This window comes from Stegodyphus dumicola, chromosome 7 (genome assembly GCF_044657685.1).
Source record: "Stegodyphus dumicola isolate Sdum_Otavi_A_Nest chromosome 7, ASM4465768v1".
NCBI lineage: Eukaryota > Metazoa > Arthropoda > Arachnida > Araneae > Eresidae > Stegodyphus > Stegodyphus dumicola.
The window spans coordinates 12,107,924-12,121,368 of record NC_140774.1 but is presented as its reverse complement, the minus strand read 5'-3'; the positions used below and the strand labels follow the sequence as shown (position 1 = coordinate 12,121,368).

The 13,445-nt window shown below is 34.4% G+C and overlaps 1 protein-coding gene across 1 annotated transcript in view; it reads right to left on the bottom strand.

The window, feature by feature from the left end:
* twin (CCR4-NOT transcription complex subunit 6-like twin) overlaps positions 1-13,445 on the bottom strand; it is a 422,061-nt gene that overhangs the window by 370,979 nt on the left and 37,637 nt on the right. Inside the window, exon 3 of the mRNA XM_085819876.1 lies at positions 6,271-6,534. Coding sequence (XP_085676002.1) covers positions 6,271-6,534 — 264 coding nt within the window. The remainder of the gene's footprint in view (positions 1-6,270; positions 6,535-13,445) is intronic.

The following is a 13,445-nucleotide window of genomic DNA, read 5'->3' as shown; positions in this document are numbered from 1 at the left end:
AAGGCCTTCTTTGCAGGTGGGCGCCGACCAGCGAACGACACAGAGCATTTTTTTTTTTTTTTTTTAAATGCGAAAGAATGTGCATTTATCGGGGAATGTTTCTTGAATGCTTACACAGGACAGGGACCATGGGAGTTCGTGCCCCCTCCCAACACCTCCTAACAGAAGGTATTGCCCCTCCCCACCTTTCCCCTCCAACTCATCCATCAATGCCTTGTCACCCATCCGTCAATCGTCAGGGATATTCCATTTTCGTATTTACTGAGTCACTGAGTGGTTGGTGAAGAAAATTTTCGATGCAGAATAACCTTACTACTATTGGAAAAGAAAAGTCCATTTGATGAAATACTTTCTTATTTTATTTTACTTAATATAATTTCTATTTATCCTATTTTATCGTTTATATTATATTTTTATTTAAAATGTATACAGTGAAATACGGGTTTTTTTTCTTGAAAATTTCTGTGAGGACAGGAAGGGGGAAACGGATTAGCCCTTTCTATCAGGGAAAATTTGCCATTTTGCCATATGTAAGAATGAACACAGGCACCAACTTTTCATTTTCTTCACGGGAGTTGGAAGGAGGGCAAGATTTGCATGGACGAAAACGCAAAACTCTATAGAGCAGTGCTTCTCAACCTTTTTTCACCGGTAAAACCTACGAAAAAATTTCGCGGACCAGTGTGTTTTTTCCCTCACCCCCCCCCAAAAAAACTTTACAAAGTATTCAAGAATTACTACATAAGTGAGTTGTAATATTATTACCATTTGCCTACAATCATATTTAAATATATGTGCCTTTCGTTTCCTTCTTACTCATCCTGGTTATTGATTTTTAATATACCTATAGTTAAAGAAATAGTAGTTATAGCACAGTATTAAACTCCATGGTTATTAAAAACTTATGCTGATGTATAGTTTTCAGTTGTCCAAACACGCAGAAGAATGTAAGCAAGATAAAAACTGAAACCTACCCTAAGACGCCTTAAACAATACGATAGATATTCATCGTTCAAGTAATCAGCAATACTCGAGGCAGACAGGAGTACACTAGCTGGTGTACTGAGTGTACGGCACGGCAATTTATAAAAGGCGATTAGGTACCTAGTTGCCAGGTTGTTATATTTTTATCACTGATCATATTATTTTATAAACTAACTAGGTGTACCCGCCCGGCGTTGCCCGTGCATTTAGAAAATGCAGATAAGTGAATAGCGCAGGAATAGTAGTGTAGGACATGTAGACTGTCTCTCTCTCTTCCCCCCCCCACAAGCTACAAAAAAGAAATGAATTGTAATTAATCGATTTAATGTATCGTCAAAACAGCAAACTAACGCTAGAATAAAGAAATCAATTGTTACAATCGAACGTTATTTGAAAACAAATAATAATATCAGTGAGTCAAAAAAACCGTGATTAATAAATTATAAATAATTTTTTTTAAATTTTTCTAATTCAAAAATCGAAAATCGGGCTTCGAGGTCTGGTGGCCAGCCCCTATGTGCTTCCGTATAAAAAATTCCAGGTCCCTGCGTGCGATAGATTTGGCTGGAGAGCTCGGTCAGACAGACAGACAGACACATTACACTTGCTTTTATTATTATAAGATAAGCTATTGTTATTGTAATGTGGGTGCTGTTGTAATACCGGTAATTTCGGTTTTCGACAGATAGCTGGATATTTCGCTATCTGGACACTTGTATAGAGAGTTTATTTTCTATTTCGGGGGAGGGGGGGGAAGAAGGTTGCCGGTGTTTATAGTCTAAGTCCAAATTCTCAACATTTATACAATTTATTTAATGACTAGACTCCCCAATTAAGCATCTTGGTGTGTTCGCGCCATGGACCTTATAAGAAATAGACAAACCCAAACGGGTTTTCTCCCTCGTCTGAGGCCCTGCTGGCTGTCACCCTGATCACATCCGGAGGAGTAGGGACGATTTGCAGAAATTTAACATTTGTTGCCTATTGCAGCGTGTATAATTGTCAAGAAAAAGCTGGTTGTAGCGCCTCATTTCACAAATTAGAATTTCTACATACTTTTATTTTTGAAATTGAGATTGATTTTTAAAAATTTAGCATATTTATCAAGCATAATTAACGTTCCAAATAATTATAAAGCTATTGCATGGTTTCAGGGCTGGATATTTTTTTAGCATTTCCTATGTTGTAAGGAAATTTGTAACTACTTCCTTTAGAAAAACATATTTTAAATCTGAACTAATAGAAAATTTCAAAAAAGCAATTTTCTCTTGCAATTTTTATGCTTTTATTGATGTAAATAAGTAAAAAGTACTAAAATATTTAAAAACGAATTTTTGAAAGTTTTGTTTAAAATTCTAAATTGTGCTGCTTTTTTTAAATTATAGATGAGTATTATAGCATAATTTCTATAAAGGAATTTTATTTCAATTACATTTCATAATACATCACAGTGATAAACACTTTTGACTCCTTAAAAGTTTTTTATACATTTAATTCTAATATTAAAATTGTATTTAACCGTACTAATTAATTTTGCTTGTATTTTATAGCGATTATTTTGTAAAATTTATTTTTAGTTCTGTATAACATTTTTTTTTTTTTTTTTTTTTTTTTTTTTATTTACTGTTAATTTAATTTGTTAGCCCAAAGCGGTGGTAGCCTAGAAAGGCTGTTAGTTTCGAAGCGGAATTTTGCGCTGTTTTACTATAAGTGTCCGTGTCTCCTTGCAAATTGTTGTTACCAAATATTATCGCCCTGTATTATATGTAAAGAAATTAAATAATGAAGAATCTGCATGAATACATGTATGTTTCTTGCACTGTGGCAAAAACGACAGTATCTACAGCCATCAAATTTTGAATAATGTAATCCTCCACCCCATGGGCATCTGGACGGCCGGATTTCGAATTTGTTTTAATCTATTTCATATTTTGTAAAACTTTAGCGAATTTTTGATTAACAAACTCAACGAGTTCAAAGAGAGCGAGCACTGTACGGAAAATAACAGTTTTATCTCCAGTGCGGAAATTCTAAAGATATGCTGTATTCAAATGTATGTGGTTTACGAAGAACATGATATTCAATAAATATAGATAACACACAAAACTTTTAAAAAGGTTCCTTTTGGGCGTAATATAAAATCTGAGTACTTCTAGATTTTATTTTATCTTTTTTTTTCCTTCATTACGCTCAGAAAATTTTATGCTCTGAATTTTATGAATTATTAAAGTAACTAATCCACTTTAATGTTAATAACTTAATGATCACATAATCAAATAAATATGATGTTTTTGTAATGTTATTATAGTTTGGAAACTCATTGCCTGAAAATGTTCATTAAATTAAAAAAATAATAATAACAAAAATATCAGATCTTGTTTAATTTTACCTTATTTATTTCAAAGCATCACGTACTATCAATCTTATTTAATTTTACTTTATTTTTACGCAAAATTAAGTTCATAAACTTTATGCTTAGAATTTTTACCGTTTTACCAAAGTAAAGATGTTTGTACAAGAATTACGCATGAAAAAAATGCGCGAAATGCAGTTAAAAAGTGCTTTAATGAGATAGATTAAACCCTATTTGGAAAAAACTGTGGCTTTCATAATCTCATCACTATACAATATATCCCATTTAATAATTAAAAAGAGTTATGTGATACAAACGCCGTAGGTTTCAGTGTTAAAGTTAAACAGATCGTCCCTACTCTTTCTTGCCGACATGTCGGTGACGCGCGCTCCGCCTACTGGGTTAGTCTATCTCTTATAGGTCCATGGTTCGCGCACGCTTTTGTACAGAAAGACAAAAGGCATATAAAAAGCCGCTTGAGGACCTTACCCTAGGTGCATTTGACCGCGTCTGGCATAGAGGACTTATTTTTAAGCTCATCAATTTGAATTTTCCACGGGAAATTATTCTCATCCTCAGCTCATTTTTGAACTCCGGAACTTTTTCAGTGCGGCAAGGAGATTCCAGTTCAAACCCACATCAAATTTACACTGGTGTCCCACAAGGAAGTATCCTTGGACCAATATTTTATATTTTATACGTAAATGACTTTCCAAAATTCAGTCAATACCCTAATATTATGTTAGCATGCTACGCGGATGACACCGCCATCATCGCGAAGTCCAGACGACCAAACCACGCCTTGGAAAAGATTCAGCGGATTATTCCTAATATTGAAGCATGGTGTCAACGATGGAAAATTCAGATCAACCCGGAGAAGTCAAAAGTTTTAGTTATCAGAAAATTCAAGACCACAGACCCCCTCACCTGTAATGTTACATTCTTCGGGAAAACAGTCCCTACTGTAAGTACAGCAAAATACCTAGGAGTCATTTTAAATTGATCGTTTACCTGGAATACACACATAAACAGTGTGTGTGGAAAAGCGTACGGCATTGTGAAAAAGCTTTACCCACTACTTTCTAAGGACTCTGGATTAAACCTTGCACGCAAAAGAAGGCTTTACACTGCAATTGTCAGGCCTGTTATATATGCCTCCTCGGCCTGGGCAAGTGCTAAGGCAAGTGAAATTCATCGGCTCCAAGTTCTGCAAAATAAGATCCTGAGAACCATCACTAACGCCCCACACTATATTAGAAATGAAGATTTAATCGCAACTTTCATATTGATTATATCAAGGACTATATCCAAGATAAATGGAAACTTTTTCAGGAAAGCAAAGACCAACAGTACAGCTAACTTTGAGTATATTCTGAGCTACGAAATCATCCCGGACGATTTGCTCATCCGACCTTATGCTGCACACTCAATTAGGCAAGCCAATAATTAAGTGTTACTCGTGAGTACTCCATGCTGACGCTCCGTGTGCATCTTTCCACATCATCTTTTCTGACAAGGATTCCAATCTAGATTTCGACCAATCACAGTGAAGTGCCAGCAGGCTACGAGCATCTTACGGACTTTGGAGTAATTACTCTGGACTTGTTCTTGGTTGGACCAGTATTGCAAATAGCTGGCATCAGCTCCTGTCAACACAGGCGAAAATTGCGCCGTAACCCCCTTTTCTCCCTGTTATTTCTCCCCTCAGGGGAAACTCAATCAGGTATTTTCTAATACCAGGCTCCGCATGGAACTCCTTGCATGACTGGGAAGTATTGCTCCGGCAATAGAAACCCAGTACAATACAGTATATCGCAGTATCGCAGTACCCTAGGCACGTCAGCTGAGATGGCCGAAGTAAAGAACTGAAGTTTTATATTCAGTTATTTTCATTAAACATTGAGAATCTTTATTAGATTTTTAATATTAAGTTGGCTTCTGGGGCTACACCCAAGGACAACTAGATATCTACAGGCCTCCTCCATCGATTTGTGACGCCACACGCGAAGGCGATCGACATATATTTATGTCACTTTTTATTTCAAACACAAAAGTCAAGTGAAATTAATTTTTACAACTTAATATTTTGAATTTTAGGAATAAATTTTAGGAATCTTTTTTAGAATTTTGGATACTGCTTGGACATCATTAAACGAAAGATATGATGCAATGAAAAATCACTGCGATAATTTTAGTATCCTGGGTAATTTATCAGAAATCGATAACGCAAATTTCAAAATAAAATGTGATAAATTAGAAAAATTGTTACAGTGTGATGACAATAAAGATATTAACGCAGAAGAACTCTATGACGAAATAGTAGCTTCGAAAGACATTTTTACAGCCGGTATGAATGACCCATTCTATATTTTGAACTTAATTGTGTCAAATAATTTGTGCTTCCCGAACTTGAAGATCGTACTGAGCATTCCTGTTAGTGTTGCTAGTAGCGAAAGATCATTCTCCAAATTAAAATTGATCAAGACAGATTTACGTTCAAGTATATCGCAGGAAAGACTCATAAATTTAGCTTTGATTGCCACTGAAAATGAAATCTGTCAAGAAATAGATGGAAAAGAAATTATAGAAAAATTTGTAAATATAAAATGCAGAAAAATAAATTATTCTCAATAAATTGTTAAAATCAATTCCAACAAATGCTTTCTTCAAAATTTTCTTCTCCTATATGAAAATTTAGAAAAAAAGGGGGGGCGACTTCAGCTATTTTGCAGGCGGGCGCCGGATAACCTTGCGCCGGCGCTGTGTATACATACATACATTTCTTAATCTTGTCCTGATAACAGAAGAGTACCAAATATCTGTACTAATAAGATGCACAAGGCTAAAAAAATTTTTTTCGTGGTACAAATCAGATTAAAAATTTACTACGAACATTAAACAATTGACTTATTTACATAAATTACTGTACTTACCTAGTTTACATAATTTAAATAACTTTCCCAATTCAGTAGGTATAGTTGAAATGCAATTGTGACTTAAAATCAATTCGCGAAGAGATGTCATCTCACCCATTTCAGGAGGTACGTCTCGTAATTTGTTATAAGATACATTTAGATGAGCAAGATTAGACAAAAGACAAATTTCTGCTGGTATTCTACTCAAAGAATTATTGTTCAGGTACAAAGATGTCAAGTTGGTCATCTTCCAAAGAGAAGGACTCAAGTGCCGAACACCTCCTATAAAGAAAAAAGATATAAATCACAAATAAGCAAAATATTTAGAATTATGGTGAAAGTGAAAACGATATTTTTGAAATTTATTCACACAGATGGTCTCCAGGTTACAAAAATTTGACATAAACATGTTTTTTACAATGATGCTAAAGTATTAGTACAGAAACTATACTTCTGAAGTTCTTGCCATCTTCTAAGTTTGCATTATTCAGTAGATAGACTGGAATATATTGGGTCATGCCAAAAGTTCTGTGGTTTCTGATGGTGAAATAAAAATGAAGCAGTACAAAAACATAAGAAACTTTCTTTGATTCACAAAAGCTCCATTTTATTCTGTGACTTTTTTGCCATCTCTCAGGCAGCTGGAAAATTCTTTTTTTTTTAAAAGTCATCAGGTTTATTCATATAGAAATCATTGATGCGCTGCTTGAGTCTTCAAAAAAGTAAAATCCTGTTCATTCAAAGACATGAACAGATAAAAATCAAAGAGAGCAAGGTATAGGTCAATATAGGAGGATGACAAAAACACCCCAGCCATACTCGATAAATTTCTGTCCAACATTCATCAAAATGTGAGGCCAAACACTGTCATAACAGGAAACAAAACCTTGAAGACTGGTCATTTCTGGGCACTTTGCTTTGATTTCTGCTTTTAAAGCTGCCATTTAGGAACAGTATTTTCCAAATTTTTTCCCAGACTTAATGGTGATAACTCGCACAGTTCCTTTGTAGTCCCAACATGAATAAAGCATTTAATTTTGGGGTGCAAAGCTTCTTTATTCTTTTTTTCCCAACAAAGAATCACATGCCAAAACCTGTGCAAGTATATTCTTCTCTTTATGTATGTGGTATCTATAGATCATAATTTATGTATATCCATTCTTCCTCAAATGATCATGTACCATACTTTTGGAAATATTTATTCAGTCTGATAGTTCCTGAATTGTATGATGTTGATTTTTAATAAAAGCTGCTTTTAGCAGGTCCTTGTTTACAAAGATGGTCATCCAGAGTGTGCAGAAACTGCCATGCTTAAACCACCTTTGAAATGTGTCATCAGAAATAGCCCTTTGTCCACATATAACACAAATTTTACAAGAAGTATAACTAGAATTATTTTCCTTTTATTATTAAATAAAAGGATATAATATGACAAAAAAGATCTTTTCCCTTGTCTTAGCACAGCACTGAAACAAAAATTATGCTGCTGCAATACATGCCAGAATTATGTAACATGAGCTGAAAACACCTGCTTTGATGAAAGTCACTCCACATCAGCAGTAGCAAAATAATCAGAAGAAAAAAAAATGTGCCTCAGTTTGGGAGGGGAGGAAATAGCAGATCTTTTTGAATGACCCAAAATATAAGCAACACAATACATAGAAGCACTGTATATGAGATTAACAATTCAACAATTTGGTAAAGGCTAATATAACTCCATTAAGATTTCCATCAATAATATTCCTGAGGGATGAAATACAAAAGCTGAGTACCCTTCTTACCAAACTCTTAAGGCAACGACATTTTGATGAACAAATTTTAACTGCTTTCATTTTACAAACATACTATACAATCATGAACGCTCCTATTTTATCCTAGATTTAAAGAGAAGACTAACAGTGTGGCAACCGGCCTTCATTAGCGAATATAGCATTTAGGACAGCTCTTAAAATACTCTATTTTCTTGTTTTTTGAAAAAACTGTAAAAATAATGAGTTATATCATGAATCATAAATTCCAATTTTTCTATTCTCAATTCTGTTCAGACATTTTTTGTCAAAAAAAAAAAAAAAAGCATGATGTGATGAAATCCTATTACACTTGATCTTTAAATGACAGCTTTTTTTTAATATATAGTATACAAATACAAATTATGAGAAGGAAAATATAGTTTGTTATAATATTTGAAAAGGACTTAGGCGGTTTATAATCAATTTATGCTTTTATTAATTTTTGTAAACAGATTTTAAAATTTCCACTGCAAATGAAGCATAATTCACTTTACATTAAAAACAGTAAAAAAAAAAAAAAAAAAAAAAAAAACCCTCAAAATATTCACTTTTTTGGGAAGAGGAAAAAACCTGATTTTAGTTAATACTCAAGAAACAATCCATTGATACCTTTTAGCAATAAAATGCAATCACTCTCCACTTTACAATCATTTTTGATATGAACAAATTTATTCTCAAAAGCTTATTCAAATTTGTTTAGAATCCAAAAGTAAGTAAACAAAAACTTCATATTTCTAGAAAAACAAAACACAAATGATAAGAGGTTTACTTAAGTACAGTGTGCTGTACATGTTACCATACAGGGCTGTCATCTTATTTATTAAATTATATGTATATATATAAAATATATATATATATATATATATGTATATATATATATTTATATATATATATATATATATTCGGAAAAAAACTAATTCATTAATGTTTTTAAGACAGGCACTTTAGGTGTTGCTGGCCCATCTAATATGCCAACTTTTTCCTCCTCTTATACAGCACTGCCATCACAAATGTTTCCTTTACTTGTCAATGATTCGCGAGAGAGCAAATGACCCCCATCCATGAAAAGATCTATTACCCTCATCCTCACCCCATTCAGATGTTTCAAAGACAAGAATCCAAGGTATGTACTGTATAACATACTTCTTTATTCATTTATAACTTTTTATTTATGATATACAGTACAAACTCCATAATCCGGATGTCCATTATCCGGAATGATCTACAATCCAGACTTCAAAGCCATAAACTTTTTTTTTGTATGCTTTACGCATGCGCGTAATGTGTTTATGCATGCACATTTAATGTATAACGGATGGTATAAGCTAGGTTAAAATTATTTTTACTGATTCTTTTCAGTAAATGTTGCAGATTGCGCTGTTCCTTAATCTTCTACACTGGTTATCATAAATTAAGGAAAAATCACAAAAATAGCAATAACTCCCTCAAAAATAAGCCAAACCGTGTAAACCTTGAATATGTTGCCAAGTAAGAGTAGCTGAATAAAACTGCAATATGCAAATTAGTGGCGCCGCTTTTGGAATACGTCATGTGCGAGGAGCATAAAAGTCCATGTTCGAGAGCAAGCCCACATATTTCACTGTAACAGTGACATCAGAAATCTGAGACAGCCAATTCGTAACAATGACCTCCAGGCATCATTTGCCTGCAGAACTGTGATGGAGAGCCATTGGGAGACTAGAGGCAGGTCAAAGTCAAAGAGAAGTGGTTAGATGGCTAAATGCGAGTCCTTCTGTGGTTCATAGACTTTGGAGGCGATTTCAAACCACAGATTCGGCATCTAGGAGGTTCAGCCAAGGATGGCCAACTGCTACGAGTGCCGATGACCAATATTTGACATTATGTGCACGCAGGAATAGAACTGCTACTCCGACTCTTCTTAGATATTCCCTTGCTGCAGCCACCGGAAGGTTGGTGTCAACGTCAACTGTGCGTAGAAGGCTTCAGGAAGGTGGTCTGTATGCGAGGCAACTAGCCATTTGTGTGCCGCTCACGTCATGCCATAGGAGGGACCGTTTGCAGTAGGCCCGACAACATGTCTACTTGACACCTGATCAGTGGAGGGCTGTTCTCTTTACAGATAAGTCTAGGTTTAGTCTAGAAAGCGATAGTAGGCATTATTTGATATGGAGAGAACCTGGAACCCGTTATCATCTGTCAAACATCCATTAAAGAGATGCATACTCCGGTTTATAGAGGTGACACCTTGATGCTTATGCGTGCCCATTAAGGTGCATTCAGACGTGGGCGTAAAGCGCATAGTCATAAGGGCATAAAATACGGAGACCTGTTCACACCTGCGAGAACAAGGTGTAAGCCGTGGCCAATGAGAGAAGCTAAATTTGCGCATGCGTGGAATGTCTACAACTTTTGCGCGCTGTTCTCCCACTCGATTGATTTCCCACATTCGCTCTGATTGTTTTTTCGTTGTGTCATGGCTTTTTCAGCTCGCCACAAACTTTTACTGGCTCAACATAACGATCTTTTATCCGCCCTTCTCATTAGCCAAGAGGCAACGGAAGACGGCAAAAAACAAAAAAGAACAAAATGGTCGAGAGATATTTTTTTGAAAGACCAATACTTGGTTGGCACATATATTTCTATGCAAAGCAGTATGGAATATTTCTGCATTGTACTGTAGTACTCTCTATACTATAAACATTCACATGCATATTTATATATATATAAACCTTCCTTAATTTTTATATATAATTTCTCTTAGGAGAAATACAATATTCTAAATATGCCTAATTAAAAAAAAATCTTGAGAGGATAACTAACAGATAGCCTGTATATAATATTTTTCCATTTTGCAGGTGTGAAAGCAGTTAAGCTAAAAATAGTACTTACTATACATTATTATTATTTTAATTTTCAATCAAAAGGATAGCACTCCTTATTCACTGTCCCTGTCGATCACTATAGTAGTTTGCTGCACTACCAGTATCAATTATCCCTAGTACTAGTATCCCACAACTGGTCACAATAACCAGCAACCACAACTAATACTAGGAAATGTTCACCCAACAATGTATTTTATGCTCAATCATTAAATACATTTTGCTGTGTTGCCAGCTGTTTGTATACAACTATTTTTAATAATTTGCATATATAAGCTGCACCCCTGAATTTAATTTAAACATATGCTGTCATTTCTATTTACGACCAAATCTCAAAAGTAATTTGACATTGACAAATTTTAGGTACCCAAGTCTTCAAAATTATAAACATTCATACCTTATCCAGGAATTTCTACCAGAGAAATAGCATGAATTTAATGACCAAAATTCCATTCAAATGATAGTAATAAAGAGTGGATAATAATAATAATAAATACTATTCATTAAATTATAGTCCATGTTACGATTTATGTGTGCTATTCAGTTTCATTAAAAGTAAATTCCTTTCATGGTGAACGTAATTAAAAAACAGAACAGAACTTCATCAGGAGACAGAACTGTCTAGACTTTTGACTGTTTTAAGGATATTTCACTACATTTTTTCCCTCTTGGAATTCATAAGAGCATTTTTCTCAAAAGATTAATCTTTTATTACTTATACAAAGCTTACACCATTGAATTGACTATTGTGACTATTCTTAAATAAGTGAAACTAACTTTTTCTTTTTTCTTTAAAGTAATATTTTTACTGTTAAAAAAACAGCAGATTCTTGATATTGATTTGATGTTTTAGTAAAATTAATTCATGAAGTTTGTTTGGAAAGAAAATCAGCATTTGAAGCAAATAGCAATACAATATTTCCAGCTTTTTCAATAAATTTATTCTTAAATACAAAAATAATTAAACAGGAAAAAAATTATAGTCAGAAAGAAAGTAATAATAATAATTTACACAGAAAAAATAAAATTTTTGCAATCATGCATTTTTTAAAGAATTTTCACAATTAAATGAAAAATATTGGATGGGATCAATCATCTACAGGATCATACACAGCATGCATAATCCTGAGCTTAACTTTCGTTTTACGAGTTTCATCCATATTTTCCAATATAAATTAAAAAACTCATTAAAAAATGCATGTCATCATCGTAGATTTCTTGCGAGATCAACTCTTTATTTTGTTCGGATACGATTACAACTCATTATTTCGTTCTTATACAATTACAACTCATTTGGATACAATGTGTTCCATATTAACCGCTTCCCTTACAAATTTTTTTGAAAAAAATTGTAAAAAATCATCACATTTTTTTAATTTTATTATTAAATACAACAAAACGAAACAAATCAAAATATGTAGGTTTTAAGTTGAATTTTTAATTTTTTGAAGGTGTAAAAGCATTTATTTTTAATATTAGTTTACTATCCCGAGTTATCTCGGGCAAATGAAAAAAAGTTAAATATTAATCTTTGTATGATAGTTTTTGAAACAAGGGACAACATAGAGTGATACCTGACGTTCTACACTGGTATCTGGTCTCTTTTCTTACTGGCTTACCGGTGGAATCTCTTTCACAGGAGCACAGAGTACACTGTCTCGTTGGATTTGATTTTTTTTTATTTTTTCCCCCACCTTTTCATAATCACTATCTGAAAAATCATTGCTTTCGCTATCTTCCATCATCGCCATTATTTTATTTTTTTCAACACACGCATCCTTCTTTATACATTACTAATGCACAAGCCAACGTATACTATACAATAGGGAAACACGCGACCAGTCCCTCCAAAAGAACCGCGCAACCAACAAAATTTGGCAAACTACCAATCAAAGCTAAATATTTCCTTTCATTTCCTCCAGACCGAGTAAAACCGTGATAAAAGAAATCGTACTAACAAATTCTGCTTCGCCCGAGTTTTCTCGGGATAATAATTAACTGCAACATATACAAACCCGAGATAACTCGGGATAATCAGGCAAGCGGTTAAAAAAAACGTTGCCTTCAATGTGACAGTGAAATCGTCTAAAGAAAGCCGCTTTGTTTTAGCTTCTCTCTGATTGGTCGACGCTTATCCCAAACTCGGCGTAAAGTTAAAAACTTTGAACCCTATGCCACGAGCCCTAAACCAGATTCTGTGACGTAGCAGACACTGGTTGCCTTGGCAACGGACCTCAGCTTTAACCACTTATGCCCCTTACGCCCTCGTCTGTACAGGGCCTTAGAGGACGATAATGCAAGACCATACACAGCTTGCATCGTGAATGATTATCTTCAACAGGAAATAATTATGCGCATGGAGTGGCCAGCTCGATCCCCGAACTTGAATCCTATCGAGCATGTTTGGGATGCTTTAGAGAGACGTCTAACTGCTCTCAATCCACCCCCTCAGACCCTTGCCATGCTTCCAACTGCTTTGCAAGAGCAATGGCCCTCGCTTCCTATGGAACTGATAGACCGCATAATTGAAAGCATCAGGCAT